Below are 17,648 nucleotides of genomic sequence, written 5' to 3'. Positions count from 1 at the left end.
TGCAAAGGCATTACTCATCCCTAAGATCTTTGTAAAAGTGAATCTCATCCATCAAGCTGCCATCCTTTGGAGATACACAATATCTGGGCAACACACCCCAAGCTTTGTATCCGAGTCGAGGATACACTTCCGCTGCTGGTGTGCCAGACTCGGTTCCAAGTTGCTGACACTGCAATGAGTACTTGCTGAACTTCCACGTAGCAATTGACTTACTATTAAGCCTGCGTTTCGTTCCACGGCCGCCTCCTCGAGCTTGTCCATCAGGCGCCTCGCAAACCCCTTCCGCCGATGTCGAGGGCTCACCATGAGCTTCTCAATCCAACTTCGAAAAGGACCTGTCTCCTCTCCAGGCACATGCAAGCTTCCCAGTCCGGCCAACTCCTCGTTACCACTCGCATCGGTAACGAATTGGAGTACGATGACACGTTTGCCATCTTCGACCTCTGCGTGCTTCGTCAGCCAGTACTGGTCGAGCTTGGAACGATTTGACACGTCGAGAATGCTAAGCGGCATGGCATCGTGGATCACACAATCGTGGTGAATGTCGGCAATCTGGGCGAGGATGTGTTGATGTTTGGAAGGGTCGTAGAAAATTGGTGTTGCAAACGAGGTATTGCTGGTGGTATTCGCCATGATTGTTTCTGCGACTTGAGTTATTCTTCTGCTGACTCTGATTACCAGGAAGCTCATGGCCAGTGTACGGCTACAGGCACATGTCCTCCTCTATATATCGAAGACGGCTTGCTCTTACAAACAATCGATCTTCACAGCGGTGTCCGGATTCGGAAGGATCGAGCGAGCTTTTCTGTATATCAGCTTACCACCGGAGCAAAAGTGGCTGTTCGCGGCTCGCCGCATAGCCAGCGGAGAAAGGGTGCCGAATATTCGAGGAATCGAAATGTTAACATCTTGAAGTTGATGGTTTACTACCACGGAACGGCTCTCAACAACACACCCGTGCCGACCAGGACTGCAACGAATATCGACAAGTTTCGGTTGGCGTTTGCCCTGGACTCTGCATATGCCCTGGCCATTCTTGCTTCGAAATCGCTCGGTGTGTTACCATTTGGGAAAGGAATATTTGGCACAGGCTTATCGAGAAAGTAGCACAACGGGTCCCTGCATTGAAATGTCAACGTCGGCCTCACAATCGCCAGACTGAACTGATACTCGAGACTCACCAGTCGTCCTCAACCTTCCACTTGAGATATCTTCGGCCCTCCTTGTTGAGTCTCCTCTCCAAGCCTGCGTAATGCTCCAGGTAGCATGACTTTCCGTTCGACTTGAAGTCGTATTCGAACAGTCGTCGCCAAAAGAGGAAGAATGTCACTTGATGGTTCCAGAACAGTCGCGAATCGAAAAAGGTCAACAGCCAGTCCCACCACGTGAGGAAGTCATTATGCTTCTCGACAGTCGCATCCGCACTTCGATACCAGGCGTCTAGGTCCTCGCGATAATTCAGAATGACCTTTGCATCAGGATACGCATCGAGCAATTCATTCGCAAAACCACAAGACGGCGTGTCCGTGACCGCTCGACAATCTCCAAGAACTTTGTCGAACTCCTCCGCCGTAAGCTTCGATTGCTTGCCTTGCCGCTGCGTTAAGACGAGTCGAACCCACGGTAGGATCTCTGTCGGATCTGTGATGTACCGGAAGCCATGGTGGCAGTCGTCGTAGCCAAGTTCGATGAGTGCTTGGCGGAGAGACTCGGTGCCTGAGCGGGAAATGCCCAGAGCCAGGACCTGCAGGGGACGATCTCTGGTGGGGCTCTTTTCTGGAAGTGGGTATATGAGGCGGAGAATGTCAAAGGAAAGAGGCGTTAGTTGCATTTTTTTTAATGGAGGTTCGGTCTGCGAGGAGGAGTTCCAAGAAGACATTGGAGTGGCTTTTTGACGAGAGATTGATATCTCCTCACCTCGACCGTCGCTCCACGGACAGTCTTGCCGTCCCTTCCCTGGATCCATCATTTAAGCGCATTTTATAGGGAAAACGAGGTTGTCCACTTAGGGACTGAGGCTGAAGACTGAGCGGTTTCCTTTCCGGAACGTCCACTCGCGATCCAGAAAACGAGAGGTAAGCTTTTCCACCAGGCGAGTCCAGTGTACGGCTAAAGTCCTTAGTGTAATAAGACATTTCGAGGCCTGAGGCATTCATCGTCGACGACACATGCTGACGACATTGTATTCGAGGTCTGGCTAAGAGCACCAGCAACCATGAGCACTACCTCTTCTGTACTACACCAGAACCCTAATCGACAGGCCATTCACGAGCATCGCTTCACCAACAGACTAGCCCCTTCAGAACAAGTTCGCGCTGAAAGGATCCGCCCAGTTCAGCTGCACGACCGGCCATGTGGCATATAAAGAACATCACATAAAGTACGCTGGCACCCCAATCAACCGTCTGAGGAGTTCCACCAACTAACAATGTCGAAACCAGGTCCCAAAACCCGTCGGCTCTTCACTTTTCAAGAACACTGCTTCATCGAAAACATCGCCATCCGCCACAATGGCCATCTCCTCCTAACCACCTTCCGCGAAGGCGAACTCTACAACGTCGACCCAGATGCTTCATCGCCAGAACCCCAACTCGTCGCCCGTCTTCCCGACGTCAACGCTCTAACCGGCATCGTCGAAATCGCCCCTGATGTTTGGGCCGTCGCGGGTGGGATGCACGCGCCGCAACCTTTCGTCTTCGACAACGGCACCATGAAAGTCTTCCGCGTGGATCTAAATACTGGGATCGAGAACCCATCAGTCGAGAAAGTTGCGGATGCACCTGATGCGCCGCTCCTGAACGGGATGTGTGGCGTCGAGGAGAATCCGCATATTCTGTTGAGTGTCGATTCGCATGGCAAAGTGTGGAGAATCGATACCAAGACCGGCAAAGTCGACGCACCGCTCGAGCATGCGAATCTGGCGCCTAGCGAGGCGGCGGAGAGGTTGCCCATCGGCGCGAACGGCGCGAAGACGCTGGATGGGTATCTGTACTGGACGAATTCGGGACGGGAGACGTTTTGTCGGGTGAAGATCGATGGGGAGGGTGTTCCACAGGGAGAGGTGGAGGTTGTGGCGAAGAACGAGGGTGCTGGGAAGATGATTGCGTATGATGATTTTGATTTCGATCGGACGACGGGGGTCGCGTATCTCACGCAGCATGGGAATGCAGTGCATAAGGTGGATCAGGAGGGGAAGTTGGAAGTTTTTGCGGGTGGTGGGGAGGATAGGACGTTCGAGGAGCCTACGGCGTTGGCGGTGAGTAAAGATGGGAAGAGGATGTTCGTGGCTTGTGCTGGGAAGATGGGGGAGTTTAAGGGGAATGTGATCGAGGTTGAGGTTTGAGAAAAGTTTGCAACCCATCGTGCTGAGTCTGATTTACTTCCTTCTGTCGTACAAGTGTGGCCTTGATGCAATTATTGGCTGCTCGCTGGTGTGAATCCGCCCTCCGCGAGTACCTCCTGAAAAGCAGCAGCCTGTCCGCCGTTGTCCGTTTCCCAAATTCGCCGAACCAAGAAGATGAAGGCGTCGCTGCTATATTGGTCGCTGAAGAGTAATCTCGAGCTGAACGCTGGGACGAGAGGTAGGAATATCATCGTGGCTCTTTAGGCCCATGGACGCATCATGGTGGCTGGCTGGTATTGCAGGTTGCTAATAGGCACGGTAAGTCAGCTCAAAGAATTTCTAGAATCCAACTGTGTGATGGTGGTGTACTTACATATCTCTCGTGAAGATCACAGTAACCGCATACTTGCCGTGTCCCCGAATGATAGCTGCAACCTCAGACGGATGCGGGAAGAACATTGCAAACATGGCGAGCCACATCAACAACGCATCGAAGATGTAGAGGAACGCCTCGTGCGTGATGATGTAGCCTTGCCATCCCTGGCCGTATTCGACCAGACGAACGAGGCATCGGACGAAGATCAGGACGCTGACGATGTAGAGGTTCCACAGGTGCTTCTCGTATGGGTAGCGCTTGCACTTCTCAGTGGGGTTGCCACGAACGCGAGCGTGGAAGATCGCACCAGCCACGACGAAGAGGAAGAAGAAGACGAGTTGGAGCGCCAGACCTCCCATGATGAGTGATTCGCCGGTGTTGATGCTGTCGCCGCCCTGTGCTAGGAGGCCGCCACCTTGAAGAGGAATTTAGATGAGAATAGAATGCACCAGGGTCTAGGGGGTAGACTTACCACCAGATTGCATGAAGAAGGATAAGACGTCGCCCGTTACGAAGATGCAAGTCAACCAACGGCGTCGGATGAACAGAGCATGGTCACCATCCACCATCTGCACGATGCGAGCGAGTTCCATGTAGATAGATGCAGCGAAGAGGGCCGGCGCGACGAGAAGGAAAATGCTCTGAATGATGTACGGGCCAAGCGTAAAGTCGGGTGCTTCGTTGGATGACAGTGCGCGGCCGATGTAGCCGATTACTTCGACTGCACGGCCATTAGTACGAATCTATCGTCGCGATCGTGTAATACTGACAGAGGCCGCCAATGCAGAACGGAATCATGAACCACGTCCGCGTCCGGATCATCTGGTAGAAGTGGATGGTGGTGGCGAGCAGGAATAGGAGGATGAAGATGACCGCGCCGGCCATCGTGGGCGTGTAGTAGTAGTACTTGAAGTCGGAGAGGCCGCCATCATCGGCGCGAGAGAGGAGCATCTTGGACGAGTTCGTGTTGGTGGTAGAGAGCGACGGCTGTTGTTGGAGGACTTCTTGATGTTGGGCTGACAGAGGTGTTCAAGAGCCACAAAACCAAGAGCCACAGAACGTGTCAAGGAATGTGTCGAGCGTGATCGTGAAGAGGGAAGTGTCGGTTTTGAATGGAGGTGTTGTTGAGGAAACAGCCTCGTCGGAGCGGTCGTATGCACATCGTGTCCAAACAAACGACAGTAGCTGCTGCGCCGAGCAGATCAATGTGGGTCTTCCCGTCTGAAGGCATCAGTTTTCAAGAGCATTGACCGACCCTCAGCAAAAATTCGGTGCAATCACTGAGTCGCAATGGCTTGCCGCGTGCTTCGCGTAGACGTAGAAGAGCGATACGACGAACACGACCAAAGAGAGACCCACTTTTCTGGCTGTGCAAGGGGGCAATCCTCAACCGAGTCCGAGCGATACGTTAAAGCGGCTGTCGTCTGTGGCTACCTTCTGCGTCTATTCTTTGTTTGTTAGCACGCAAGATAGTCTGAGTAGGCAGCAGGATTTGTTCGCCCGTCAATGGCTGCTCTGTTCAAGTCTCGAAGCGCAGCGAGACTCATCACTGGGAAATGAGAGCAACGGACTTGCCGACAACCTGTCTCATAGGCAAACCAGAGCGAGTGCGAAAGTCCTAACGACCAGATGTCAACGATCATGCACACCACCGTCGACTACGCTCAAAGTGGAAGTACAGCGGCCTTATGTCTCCGATTCTTAAAGTGACTACGCCCTTGGTCGTGCTCCAGGTTGCTTAGACAGCTCGCGAGCTTTGGGGGATGTGTGTTCCACTTTGAGAGAGATGAGGAGGGTAGGTAGGCCGGCACTTACTAGGTTCTGCAGACTCTGATCAGTGCCACGGTATGACTTCTGGAAGACTATGCTCGTTGCATTGACACTTATGGAGTCTGATTGAAGTCGTAGCTGTTCCCAAAGCCGCGATTGAGGTAACGTTGTGTCGCTTCAGCTTCGCTCACCCAGTCTGTAGGTACTTCAAGCATATCTTGGCCCTCAACGACAGGTCTGATGGTATCCGATAGCTCAAGCTTCATCGGATTCCTGTACCAAGGAGCGAAGTGGACTACGACAAACGTCAGCCTGATTTCATCTACACATATATCAAGAGCCTCACTCATCGCAAGCATGACCCGGATGTCTTGCGTTTTGTTCGGCATACCAGCATGCCAAAGCCTCAGATCTCGGATGACAATACTGCCTTTCTTGATGTCAGGTTGACTTGGACCTCTGGTCTGGCGTCGATTCTCCAACACGTGCTCCATGATGCGGCCACTCGCTCTGTCTCCGTGCAAACCTTCTTGGACTTTCAGGCCAGAGAGATCGCCGGTATGAGTTCCCAGCCAGACTTCCGTGCTTCCATTCTCTGGCGTAAAGTCGATCAGTGGCACGTTCACGACCAGCGCAAAGGGATGATCGGGATGGGCAAAGTCTGCGTCGGCGTGAACAGGCTGTCTTTGCGGTTCAGCTCCTGGCACTGGTGGCAGAGCAGAGTTGCCACTGCAGAAAGTCCACTTGGGCTTTGGCCCAAGGACATTTGTGGTGATCTGGCTGGCAATGGGGTTCATGAATATTGATTTATCGAAGTACTTGCGCACCGGTGGGGCGTCTTGTTGCTGCCAGAGGTCTCAGCTTCATCCACACGGTGTGACGAAAAGTACACTCACTATGTTGCCAACGTTATAGTTGAATGGACCGTCTTTGCCTCTCGCCTGGAGTGTTCGAGCATCCTCTACCATCTTGGCATTCAGGTCATCCAGTGCTTCGTGCTGAATTACGTCCGATACGACCACCAGGCCATCTATGTGGAGGCTCTTCACCGCGGCCTCGAGGTTTCTGGACCCCAGGCGACCGGCTGCTATCTCATCTCTGGAAGGTTTGATGGTATGAGGCAATGTGGATGCCCGCCGGATGAACTGCGAAGTGAGGGTTGTTTTGCGCGCAAGAACGGTTTGGGAAAGACGCAGGGAATTCATCGTTGTGGTGAGAGTGTGAATGAGAGATGGTTCTGAGAAATCTGCCTTACCTTTGCACCTAAATACCACATCTCGACGCGGCCATGTGTTTGGGTGCAAGTCGAGGAGAGAGCACAAGTTGACCCCATTCTTTCCCGAGCTCGGAATAGATTCACTCACGGAGACTAGCGTACGGTACGGGAGTTTCCGATACGGCCCGGTTCCTGAGTCGTTGCTGCGAAAGTCAGGAGATAGGACAAAGACTTCACGGCCACCGGCGTGGACATCATCATCATCGTCGGCCTCCTCCAGCGCTAGATGAATCAAGCCACAGCAATTTGAGCGCGAATCGCCGAATCAGCATATCAGAGCCGTCTTTCCTGGCGCCTGGCGATCATTCAGTGCGGCTGGGGTGGCTGTGCGAGCTCTTTCAGCTGGCAACAGCTCTTCCCCTCCACATCGCACGCCTTAGCGGTCGCTACCTCTGCTATTCTAGGGAATTCAGACCAGTATATATCATTTCGTTGTTCGCCAACACCCGAACCTCAATATTCTCATCATTCTCCTCCAAAACTTAGTACCTTTCTAGTATCGAAGAGACACATCTTTCACCATGACCAAGAACCCACCAGAGGGCCAGTACGGCTACCCGCAACAGGGTCAATACGGCCAAGGACAGTATGGTGGACAGTATGGTGGACAGCAACCATATGGAAACTACAATTCTGGCGAGGGCTCTTACGGAAACTACCAACAACCGCAGCAAGGCTACGGTGGCCAGCAAGGCTCTGCACATTCCTACTACGGCTCAAACGATGAGCCTTACCAGCAGTATCCCCAAGACGGCCCACCACATCAGCCGCCACAGGGCTACTACCAAGGCGGCCCAGCAGCTCCATACCCTCCTCAGCAGCATGGCTACAGCCAGCCGGACCAGTACGGCGGAGGGCCACCTCAGTACGGCCAGGAATATCCCCCTGCCCAGCACTACGCACACCAGCAGGGCAGCGGCGGAGATGTCGATGCATTCCGCTCCCACTTTGACCAGCCCCACGGCCCAGGCCAGTACGGAGGTCCTCCACCACCAGGCGCTCCCCCAGGCTCTGACGCAGACCGAGGCATCATGGGCGCTCTCGCAGGTGGAGCCGCCGGTGCGTACGGCGGGCACAAGATGGGCCACGGTATCATTGGTGGCCTAGGCGGCGCAGTAGCAGGCAGCATGCTCGAAGACACAGTCAAGAAACACCACAAGAAGGACAAGAAGCACAAAGACAAGCAGCACCGCCGTGGCTCCAGCTCTAGCTCCAGCTCGTCGAGCTCGTCTGATTCGGACCACAAGAAGCATGGTAGGAAACACGACCGACGACATCATCACTAGTTCGGTTCACTCATCCTGCCGTGGGGATCTTCGCTGACACCGAGCCCAGGCGGCGCACCCGCTGGTAACTTCTTCGCAAGCTGTCGTCAAGGAAGCGTCCATTTGGAAGGTCGCTCTACGCTTGTCGCCGAAGCAGCCAATACTCACGGACACCACCATCGCTCTGAGATCGATTTGAACGACTGTTTTACGAACACCAACGGCCGCTTGCACTGGGCGAGAGGCGGCAACTTTGCGGCTAGCGCTCGCAACATCAGGCTGGCGGATCACGGCAGGGTGATCGAAGCTGAGCTGGGTGATGGTCGCGGCGGATGGCAGCACAATGCCGTGTACTTGGACGAGCGCATTACGAACGAGGACGGGCGCCTCATGATGATCTAGTGGTCGGCTCTGCATGTGACGGTCGAGCTTGGTTTTGCCTTTCTTTTGTACATTACGATACCCGTCCCTATCTTTTTCACACTACTTGCGTCTCAATTTCATCCTCTCCTGTTACGTCTAGACCTGGGAAGTCCCTGTTACACTGCCCTCAAAAGAGTATCGAGCTCAAGACCTGTCGCGTGATACGTACCGCCATCGCGAGAGGGGTGGTCAGACCGGGATGAAAGGTACGTATAATAACAGCAACTCCTCACCCAGAAATAGTCAAAGCCGGTACACTCCCAAGAAGCAACAACTCCAATACCTCGCCCACGCAATCCAAGCCCCAAATGCCACCGATCCTCCCCAAAACCCTGCCCACCAAGGCCCTCCTGCCCAAGCCAAGCCTCCTGCCCACCACCACACGAGCCTTCACGAACACGCCACACTCCATGGCCGAAGGCGACACCGGCTCCCTCCGCCCACGCGGCGAAGCAGCCGCAGACAGCTGGACGCGGCGGGAGAAAGCCGCCGAAGACATGTACATCAAGCAGCGCGAAAAGGAGATTATGAAACTGTTGCGGGAGAAGATCGAAGCGCAGGAGAAGAAGCTGGAGCTGGATCGGGAGGTGTTGAGGTCGATGCAGGATCAGTATGGGCTTGTTATGGAGGGGAGGGAGTAAAAAGGTTCGATCTCGGGAACTGCAGCGAGATATCAAGGATGGGAGTCAAGGAGTCAAGGAGTTTCGTTTCGTTTCATTCATCGACCAGGCGACCCAACAACGCAAACATCCGGCCCAGCCTCACTCCCACTCAGCGTATTCACGACCAACTCCCACACATTCCCATCATACGCCTCCCCAATATGACCTACAGGATCATTGGGACAAAAATCCTGCACATACAAATTCCGCACCCCGGCCTCGTCGCGCACGAAACTCGTCTCCGTCGGCGTCACCAATTCATCATACTTGGACGTCAGGATCGTCACCTCGTTGCCCGGCTGCACGATCGGTCCGTCGTCCAAAGCTTCGACGGCAGCGCCATTGGGGAGGAGATCGTTGCACGCCGCGCAGCCGACGGTGTCGAGGATGGTGGTGACGAGGCCGCTGGTGAGGTTTCCGCCGATGAAGGAGAGGTTGTAGAGGTTCGCGAAGGTGGTTCCGTGCGTCGGGGGCGCGATGGCGAAGATTTTATCGACGATTCCTGAAACGCCGTCTTCGAACTTGGGGATGTAGAGGGCTTGGAAGGCGCCTTCGGAGTGGCCTACGAGGTCGAGTTTGGCGGCTCCGGTCTTTGCGTGGACATTTTTGATGAAGGTTGCGAGTTGGGCGGCGGATTCGTTGATGGGTTTCAGGCCGCCGACGTAGGGGAAATCCGGGTAGGCGCCGTAGGTGATGGAGAAGGTGCAGAAGGAGTTTTGTTGGAGGTAGGCTTCGAGGTAGTTGAGGTCTTCGTAGTAGGTTGCTCCGAGGCCGTGGAGGAGGACGACGGGGTTGGGGTGCGTGGTGCTTTTGCAGAGGTAGTTGTTGTGGAGGGCTTGTCTTTCGGTTAGGATTGGGGTTGCGTATGCCAGTGAGGTGGTTAGCAGGAGGGAGGTTATCGTTTTAAGGGCCATGTTCGTTGGGAAGGTGAGTTGAGGTGAGGTCTGACAGATTGGTGTACCAAGCTGCGAATGGCATCGTTTTTATGGGAGAGGTTTATTTCGATATTGGTTCTGACTTGGACTGTTGTCGCTGATCTTCGGGGCGCTAAGGGCCAAGTACCTGACTGCAGAGCCATTCGGATGTCAGCTCTCGTCGTCTCCACCTCGAGTGAACTTTGTAGCCGTGAGTCCTGATTCGGCGAGTGCACTTTCCAAAATTGGACGTGTCGGCAGACGTCCTGCTTCCCCGAGAGGCACCCCGTTATTATCTATTTCCAAGTGCAGATAGTCGGAGCAGAATGAAGAAAGAGAGGGGGCCACAAAGCCTCAACACGTATTGATACAACTAGACAGAGACGCATGTATGCCGTCTACGCTTTGACTACTCTTGGAAAGGTATCCGATCCATTCCATCCAGCACTGGCTCCACCACACCAACATGAACCGTCACCTTCTCTTTCCACATGTACAACGAGATCCATGTTCCTTCCTCTTACAAACTCGTCAACTCGATGCCTCACATCGTCCACATCCGCGTTGGGGTTCGCAATGATGTGGATAACACCGGTGACTTTGTCCTTGCCGGGCGATGGCCCGTGGTCATGTCCGTGATGGTGTCCATGTGAGTCTGCAGCATCTTCCTTATCGTCCAGCCAGAATCGCGGTACAGCGTATCCTACCACGCCGCGCAACTCGCCAAGTTCTTGGAGAGTGTTCTTGATGTTGTATTCGAGCTGGTCGGGGATGACGAGAAGGAGCTTCTGGCCTGAAGATGTCACTAGAGGTACAGCTGCTGCGAAGATCAAGATGGCGATGATAATCGTTGCCAAGGGGTCCCAGAGATACCAGGGCTTCCACAGCGTCATGGCAGTGCTTAGAATGACGGCCAAGGAGCCGCCAGCATCGGCTGCCACATGCAGAAAGATACCATGCATATTCTCATTGTGGTGGTCGTGGCCATGATCGTGCGAATGAGCAGCGGGTGCGTGAGAATGGTTGTGTTCGTGGGCGTGGCTATGTCCATGGTGCAAATGGTCGCTGTCGTGGGAGTGATTGTGCGAATGGTTCGCATGGCTGTGGTCGTGGCTATGCGAATGATCGTGAGCGTGATCATGCGAGTGTCCGCCGTGTGAGTGGCCATGTCCATGGTCGTGTCCAGCATGCGCGTGTCCAAAGGCAAAGAGCCCGATCATGTTGACTACGAAGCCCAGCGTGCTGACTACGAGTAGCTCCTGAACATGGCGAAGCTCCTTACCCTCGACCATGCCTTCCACTGCTTCCCAGATGAACTCAATACTCACGAGCATCAAGAAGATGCCGTTGCCGAAGCCTGCGAGGGTGTTGAGCTTTCCCCAGCCGTACGGTCTCTCTGGGCTTGTCGGCCATTTCGAGGCCACTGCCGCGCCAAGTCCAACGACAAGGCCTAAACAATCAAAGAACATATGCACAGTGTCGCTCAATAAACCAAGCGAGCCACTAATGTATCCGTAAACACCCTGCACAAACATGAAAGCAAAATTCAAGCTGTGATGCGTTAGCTAGCTCCGCTTTCATACCTTGATGGGCTCTCACTCACCATGTAAAGTACGCGATGCGGCGGGAGTCCTTTTCGCTCAGAATACCATAAACAAGAGAGCCCGGCTCGCATCGTTGCATCAATTGTTTTGTGAACCATGAATAAGAGCCGTCCGCAGGGTGATGGTGGTGGTGTGTGTCGGCGTTATGTGCGTGTTCGTGAGAATGTTCATCATCATGTCTATGCGCCGCAGCCGACGATGTATCGTACAGAACGCCGAAGTAAGACAATCCAGAAAGGCCGCCGTTCAGAATAGTTCCAGGCCACAAAGACGGGGAGAAGAGAAACGCGCAGGCTGCAATCGCGAAGCAGCCGAGCCCAAGACCAGCTTTGTGGGGGCCGCGAAGAGCAGAGGGTCGAGCATAGAGGATCGCCGCGGCGGAAGTACCTAGAGAGAGAGTGCTGAACGCTATGGCCGAGAGCGTGATTGGTGGCGATGTTGAGAAGATCAAGGAGAATATGAGCGTTATCAAAGACATCAATACACCGGCTGTAAGGGTCGTATTGACATCCTGGATGGAAGACACTAGAGGTGATGTGGCCGGCTGCGACCAAGGCGATCGCATTGTAGTCGGTGTCGAAGAGCTTGCGATATTTGAAGAGGGCGTAAAAACGGCCGGTAAGGGAGGCTGAATTACAAAGAGCGAACCAAAAAGCGCTGAGTATCCAAGCAGCAGATCAACAGTCGATGCTCTGAAGGTGATGCCAGTGAAGTCAAGAAGCAGGGCAATGACGATGATCGATATCGAGCCTATCCTGGACTTCACGACGTGTTTCCAATCGAGTCCAGTCAGACTGGACGGGGTTTGTGGGTTGGTTATGTTGGATGCGATTGTTGTTAACAGAACAAGTCCAGTTCGCATTCCTCCAATCTGCAACGAAGCGTAGAAGGGCAGGCCAACGCTCAACGATCGAAGGGCGATCTTCCGCAGCGATCCAGTGGACAGCAGGTCACTAACGACTGGTGAAGGCTCCGGCTTGTCCTTTCGTCGGTCCAGCATTCGCTCTGAGGATCGAATCTTGGCCAGTATCCCAACCAGCAGGAGTGTGCCTGAGGTCAATGTGCAAGCTTCCACGAACCCACATCCCGTCTTCTCGAACAGCTGCCTCGAAGGAAGCTCCTCATCCAGAACCGACTTTTGCAGCCTGGCATATGCGGAAAGAGGAGGGAGGCCATCTTCGACAAAGCCACCATGGTTGCAATATGCCACGGATGCGAACATATACGGCAATGGTATCAACAAGCTTGTCAAGGCCTCTGGTAGTGAGAACCATGAAGCCGAAGCCGCTGGTAGGTTTCTCACTACGCTGGTGTACGACGATGCTGGCCGGCCCAGATCCGACTCTCCTCTTGGCCGGCCCTTCATTGGTAGAGGTAAGTGGTTGTGCGAGTGTGTATGTGCGTGCGAATGCTCGTGATGGTGATCGTGGCTATGGTCGTGGCTATGGCCGTGGTGGCTGTGAAGATGCCCGTTCGAAAGGCCGTTGACACTGCCGTTGGCTCGTACCGCCGACAGGTTCTGTTCAAACGAAGGTGGGTGGTCGTCTTCTCGGTACGGCGAGGCTAGCGGGCTCGTCTCTCGACTGCTCTCCTTGAGGGTGTGCAAGCTGCCGTCCAGACTGCCCTTGGAGGCGAGGTGCTTGGCGGCGTTGCCATTGCTGGTGGGCAAGTGGGAGTGGTTGTGCGTCGAGGCTTCTTTGGCAGGCGACAGCATGGGCTGGGAGTGAGAGTGGTTGTGGTGATAGTAGCTTCCATGGCTTCCTCCTGCCGCGGCCGGGGCAGGAAGTACCCTGGACATGCTTCGGGGTGCTGAAAGTCAAGTCTCAGGCGTGCATGTGTGTGTGCGGTATCCGTCCCATTGGTATCAGGCGAGTCTCGCCGTATCGTCTCCTTCTTCTGCGCTCCTTCCTCCTCGTACTCGTCGATGATGTTGCGCGTCGTGGGTGCAGGTGGTGTCGGAGGCGGCGGCACCAAGGATCATCGAACAACGTAATGGACCGGTGCACACAGATAGCAGAGCGGCCAGTCCACCCCTATTCACTCGAAGCTGCCCAATCCAGGCGCGTGAGGCGCTTTGTCGCAGGGTCTGGCGCTGCCGCAAATAACTTAGGCTCGGGCCCTGCCGAGATAGCGCCACAACCTTGAAGGAATCAATCCTCCGACCGACCACCTGGCCATGTTCACGATACGAACCCATTGAACGTGCTTCGATGACGACGATTGCGAACGAACAGCAGAGGTCATGTCGTGGTGGCTGGTCGTGTGGAATGTCGTGCTAACGGCAGCCATCATCACCTCGGCCGTGACCTTCATCATCATACTCGCTCTGCCAACTTCCTACAGCCACTTCTACCCACGCTACTTGACCGAGGAGGCCTTCCCAGAAAATTGCAAAGAGAACCCTGAGAAGTCCGGCTATGCCTACTTCAAGAAGCACGTCGACGAAGATGGGACCGTCAAGATCGATGCCAGCGTTCAAATCGTTGTCCTGGGCGACATTGGCCGCAGCCCTCGCATGCAATATCATGCCTTGAGCCTGGCAACACACGGAGGCAAGGTCGACCTTATCGGCTACGCTGGATCTGAAGTCCACCCGGACATCCTCCAAAACTGCCTCATCAACATCGTCCCCATCAAACCCTTCCCTCCGAGACTCCAAACAAACAACCGCCTTCTCTTCCTCCTCCTCGCCCCCATCAAAGTCCTCTACCAAATCTGGAGCCTCTACTACGCCCTGGCCTACTGCACCGTCGCCTCCAAATGGATGCTCATCCAAAACCCACCCTCAATCCCCACCCTCGCCGTCTGCCAGGTCGTCTGCTTCATCAGAAACACCCGCTTCGTCATCGACTGGCACAACTTTGGCTACTCGATCCTCGCCCTCCGCCTGGGCCCCCTCCACCCCCTCGTCAAAATCTCCGAATGGTACGAAGGTCTCCTCTCCTCGCACGGCGTCCACGCCCACTTTTGCGTCACCAACGCCATGCGTCGCGTCCTGAAAGAGAAATGGGGCATCGAGAACGCCCTCCCTCTACACGACCGGCCCCCAGAGATCTTCCAACCCCTCTCTGCATCAAACCGAAGTGAAGTCCTCCACCGCCTCCCCGGAACAACCAAGTACGCCGACGACATCCTCTCCGGCCGCTGCCGTCTCCTCGTGAGCTCCACCTCCTGGACTCCGGATGAAGACTTCTCCGTCCTCCTCGACGCCCTGGTTTCATACTCCACCACCGTCGAACAGAAACAATACCTCCCCAACGTCGTCGCCATCATCACAGGCCGCGGTCCCCAGAGAGAGCACTACCTGCGCCAAATCGAAGCCCTCACGAAAGCGGATAAACTCCAACACGTCATCGTCACGACGGCGTGGTTGAGTCCGCACGACTACGCCTATCTGCTTGGCTCGGCGGATCTGGGCGTGAGTCTGCATACTTCCTCCTCGGGAGTGGATCTCCCGATGAAAGTCGTCGATATGTTTGGGACAGGACTGCCTGTGGCGGGGTGGAGTGATTTTGAAGCTTGGCCGGAACTGGTGCAGGAAGGGAAGAACGGAAGGGGTTTTAAAAGTGTTGAGAGCCTTGCTGACATCCTCGAGGAGCTGTTCGGTGAAGATGGATCGCAGTTGAAGAGTCTACGACAAGGAGCAATGCAAGAGTGTCAAAGACGGTGGAACGACGAGTGGATGCCCGTCGCTGGGAAGCTCTTTCAGCTAAAACCATGAAAGAGACATACTTCTAGCCTCATACTCATTGTCTCCATTCCCAAAAGCCATCCATTCGTCCATCTCCAACATACCATACCTTAAGTCCCCACCACCTCCGGCATATCAACATCCACGTCTCCCTCCATCGGCCTCGCAGTCGTGTTGACATCCCTCGTGAGATACGCCATGATCCCCCACAACACACAGAAAGCCTGCACGCGCTGCTCAATGTCCAGTAAATCGTACCACTGCGTCCGCTGGAGTCTCGGCGCGCACCAGGCAGGGTCTGAAGGCATTGGGTTGGGAAGCTGTTCCGTGAGGAGGTAGTCGATGTAGGCGCCGTGGACGGTGAGTTTGAGAATGGAGATGTGGTGGTTTAGAGCGGAGACCATGAAGATCTGAGAGAGATTTGTTAGTTCGACATCTCAGCGATTATCAGCGGTTCAAGTTCAACACTCACCTCATCGAAATCCGACGTCGGATCCTTGCCGACGGCTTCGTAGTCCATCTTCGCATCCCACAGTTTGCTCCCGCACTTCAACTCCTTCCATAACATCGCCGGCGTCTTCTTCTTGCGCGTCTTGGAGCTTCGACCAGTGATCATCTCCTCGGCCATTTGGAGCACATCCTTCGTGTCGCTGTTCCCTTGCTGGGCTTCGACCTCGCCACCATTGCCGCCTCCCCAACGCTTCTTCTCAGTCCACCACTTCCCCTGTCCAGGTTGAACTTCCGTTTTGCCCTGTCGATGACGCTCTTGCGCACACTGTAACAATCCACCGAGCTCACGCATCACATCTAGTCTTGCTTTCGTCTTCGACTGAAACTCGCTGAGATCCGCCGCCTCGAAGTCTGTCTCTGCCCTCACTTGAATGCACGTAATGGGTCCTTCCAGCCAACCGCTGCGTGCTTTCGATCGCTCCTTAGGCACACGAAAGACGCCTGCGCTTTGGCGTACAGGAAGATTCAGCTTGTTCATCTGCACAATCGGCATCTGTCGAGGCGCTGCGACATTGCATTGGAATGCCCAGACCACACCTTCCACGAATGCTTTGACAGTATCTGTGCGGAATTGGTCTGGCATATCGCGTCCTGTGCCTGTTCGTCGACCTTTGTATCGTAAACATGTCCGTGGTTCGGGTGTTGAACTAGTCGCGCGCTCTGGCAGGTCCAACAATGCGTTCTCGAGTCCAGTCAAGAGGTCATCGTTTTCAGGCAAAGGAGTCTGACTGGCTTCGTCCAAAGTTGCTGCTTCCTCAGACTTTGATTCTGAGCCAGCATCATTCTCCTTGTTGTGTCCTTTACCGAAAATTGGAACCGTCACTTGACTTGCCTGGGATGAATCCAGCTTCTGGCGTTTAGTTCCTTTCTCAATCTTCTCATCAGCAGACGGAGCCGGGCCTTCATAGTACTGATCAAGGCCAGTGTCCCAATACTGAGACATGCTTTCGAGACCCTCCCAGAACTTCCTCATATACCCTAACCGCGGTGGCCTATTCCCTGGCTTGGTCGTCCTGGTGATGACGCGGTATCCAGTGTCGTTGTCTATGCGAAGCTCGACCAGACGCTCGTCAAAGTCCTTTCGCCTCTTGGTGGAGGCTGCATCAACTTTGGTAGCATCTGCGTAGGATGCTGGGGTGATTGCCTGGTCTGGCGAAAGGGGTGGTAGATAAGACGTGCCATCTGGTGCGTGGTGTAGGAGCTCATCTGGAGGACAAGGAGAGTCCACCTGAATGTTCAAGGCTTCTAGATGGGCGTCAGAGATATCTGACGGCTTCAAAACCCTGGCGAAGATTGGTTGAAGCTGGGGCGGTGGCGTGTCGTTGCTCCATGATGAAGGGCTGCTTCTGGGTGCCTGGCTTGGGAATGACACTGGTGTTGGCGCAGTTGGCGGGTCTCGTTCGGCCTCTGGATCAGTGTTGCTGAGAACGACACCTGAGTCATGCGCTGTCAGTTCTGTCTTTGTGATGGGCCCCAAATATGGAGATGTCTCGCCCTTCGAACGCTTGCGGGCGACTTTACGCCTGGTGGCACCCACGAACCAGGGCACTCGCACCATTATCACCGGCGGTGGTGCAGACGAGCGGTGTGCCATTGGAAGTGGGTGTTGCTACAAGAAAGCCATGTGTGCAGTGTTCGGGCTTCATGTGGAGGTGGAGTGAAGTGAGGTTGAGCAGTCGCCGCCTGCCGTCATCTTCACGGGCGTGCCTTCTGCCTGCTCGCTCCAGACGCCTCTTCGACATGATCATCACCCTCCTCCCACCGCCCACCATTCACCGAGCAACGAGAGAGTGGGATACACACCGGAGAAGACT

General features: G+C 54.6%; 11 protein-coding genes across 11 annotated transcripts; 4 read left to right on the top strand and 7 right to left on the bottom strand.

Moving 5' to 3' along the window:
- Positions 1-10: 10 nt before the first annotated feature.
- M409DRAFT_16060 (uncharacterized protein) lies at positions 11-633 on the bottom strand (the record flags this gene model as incomplete). Its single annotated transcript, XM_033803476.1, has 2 exons — positions 11-163; positions 214-633. 2 exons carry the CDS (start codon positions 631-633, stop codon positions 11-13), a joined length of 573 nt encoding a protein of 190 aa, XP_033674677.1.
- Positions 634-926: 293 nt separating this feature from the next.
- M409DRAFT_16059 (uncharacterized protein) lies at positions 927-1,831 on the bottom strand (the record flags this gene model as incomplete). Its single annotated transcript, XM_033803475.1, has 2 exons — positions 927-1,119; positions 1,182-1,831. The coding sequence occupies 2 exons, from the start codon at positions 1,829-1,831 to the stop codon at positions 927-929; spliced, it is 843 nt and encodes a 280-aa protein (XP_033674676.1).
- A 597-nt stretch (positions 1,832-2,428) lies between these two features.
- M409DRAFT_16058 (uncharacterized protein) lies at positions 2,429-3,343 on the top strand (the record flags this gene model as incomplete). Its single annotated transcript, XM_033803474.1, has 1 exon — positions 2,429-3,343. One exon carries the CDS (start codon positions 2,429-2,431, stop codon positions 3,341-3,343), a length of 915 nt encoding a protein of 304 aa, XP_033674675.1.
- A 369-nt stretch (positions 3,344-3,712) lies between these two features.
- M409DRAFT_62044 (uncharacterized protein) lies at positions 3,713-4,670 on the bottom strand (the record flags this gene model as incomplete). The annotated part of the gene is made up of 3 exons (XM_033814995.1): positions 3,713-4,134; positions 4,192-4,440; positions 4,490-4,670. The coding sequence occupies 3 exons, from the start codon at positions 4,668-4,670 to the stop codon at positions 3,713-3,715; spliced, it is 852 nt and encodes a 283-aa protein (XP_033674674.1).
- A 932-nt stretch (positions 4,671-5,602) lies between these two features.
- Positions 5,603-6,694, bottom strand: M409DRAFT_62043 (uncharacterized protein; the record flags this gene model as incomplete). Its single annotated transcript, XM_033814994.1, has 3 exons — positions 5,603-5,784; positions 5,836-6,334; positions 6,386-6,694. 3 exons carry the CDS (start codon positions 6,692-6,694, stop codon positions 5,603-5,605), a joined length of 990 nt encoding a protein of 329 aa, XP_033674673.1.
- Positions 6,695-7,286: 592 nt separating this feature from the next.
- Positions 7,287-8,432, top strand: M409DRAFT_16055 (uncharacterized protein; the record flags this gene model as incomplete). Its single annotated transcript, XM_033803473.1, has 2 exons — positions 7,287-8,019; positions 8,101-8,432. 2 exons carry the CDS (start codon positions 7,287-7,289, stop codon positions 8,430-8,432), a joined length of 1,065 nt encoding a protein of 354 aa, XP_033674672.1.
- A 329-nt stretch (positions 8,433-8,761) lies between these two features.
- On the top strand, positions 8,762-9,094 carry M409DRAFT_16054 (uncharacterized protein; the record flags this gene model as incomplete). Its single annotated transcript, XM_033803472.1, has 1 exon — positions 8,762-9,094. The coding sequence occupies one exon, from the start codon at positions 8,762-8,764 to the stop codon at positions 9,092-9,094; it is 333 nt and encodes a 110-aa protein (XP_033674671.1).
- A 77-nt stretch (positions 9,095-9,171) lies between these two features.
- Positions 9,172-10,029, bottom strand: M409DRAFT_62042 (uncharacterized protein; the record flags this gene model as incomplete). Its single annotated transcript, XM_033814993.1, has 1 exon — positions 9,172-10,029. One exon carries the CDS (start codon positions 10,027-10,029, stop codon positions 9,172-9,174), a length of 858 nt encoding a protein of 285 aa, XP_033674670.1.
- A 398-nt stretch (positions 10,030-10,427) lies between these two features.
- M409DRAFT_62041 (uncharacterized protein) lies at positions 10,428-13,431 on the bottom strand (the record flags this gene model as incomplete). Its single annotated transcript, XM_033814992.1, has 3 exons — positions 10,428-11,580; positions 11,633-12,993; positions 13,141-13,431. The coding sequence occupies 3 exons, from the start codon at positions 13,429-13,431 to the stop codon at positions 10,428-10,430; spliced, it is 2,805 nt and encodes a 934-aa protein (XP_033674669.1).
- Positions 13,432-13,875: 444 nt separating this feature from the next.
- On the top strand, positions 13,876-15,354 carry M409DRAFT_16051 (glycosyltransferase family 33 protein; the record flags this gene model as incomplete). Its single annotated transcript, XM_033803471.1, has 1 exon — positions 13,876-15,354. The coding sequence occupies one exon, from the start codon at positions 13,876-13,878 to the stop codon at positions 15,352-15,354; it is 1,479 nt and encodes a 492-aa protein (XP_033674668.1).
- An 80-nt stretch (positions 15,355-15,434) lies between these two features.
- M409DRAFT_16050 (uncharacterized protein) lies at positions 15,435-17,428 on the bottom strand (the record flags this gene model as incomplete). The annotated part of the gene is made up of 2 exons (XM_033803470.1): positions 15,435-15,734; positions 15,797-17,428. 2 exons carry the CDS (start codon positions 17,426-17,428, stop codon positions 15,435-15,437), a joined length of 1,932 nt encoding a protein of 643 aa, XP_033674667.1.
- Between the last annotated feature and the right edge of the window lie 220 nt (positions 17,429-17,648).

Source organism: Zasmidium cellare, assembly GCF_010093935.1.
Source record: "Zasmidium cellare ATCC 36951 unplaced genomic scaffold M409scaffold_1, whole genome shotgun sequence".
NCBI lineage: Eukaryota > Fungi > Ascomycota > Dothideomycetes > Mycosphaerellales > Mycosphaerellaceae > Zasmidium > Zasmidium cellare.
This window is presented reverse-complemented; position numbering and strand designations above follow the sequence as displayed.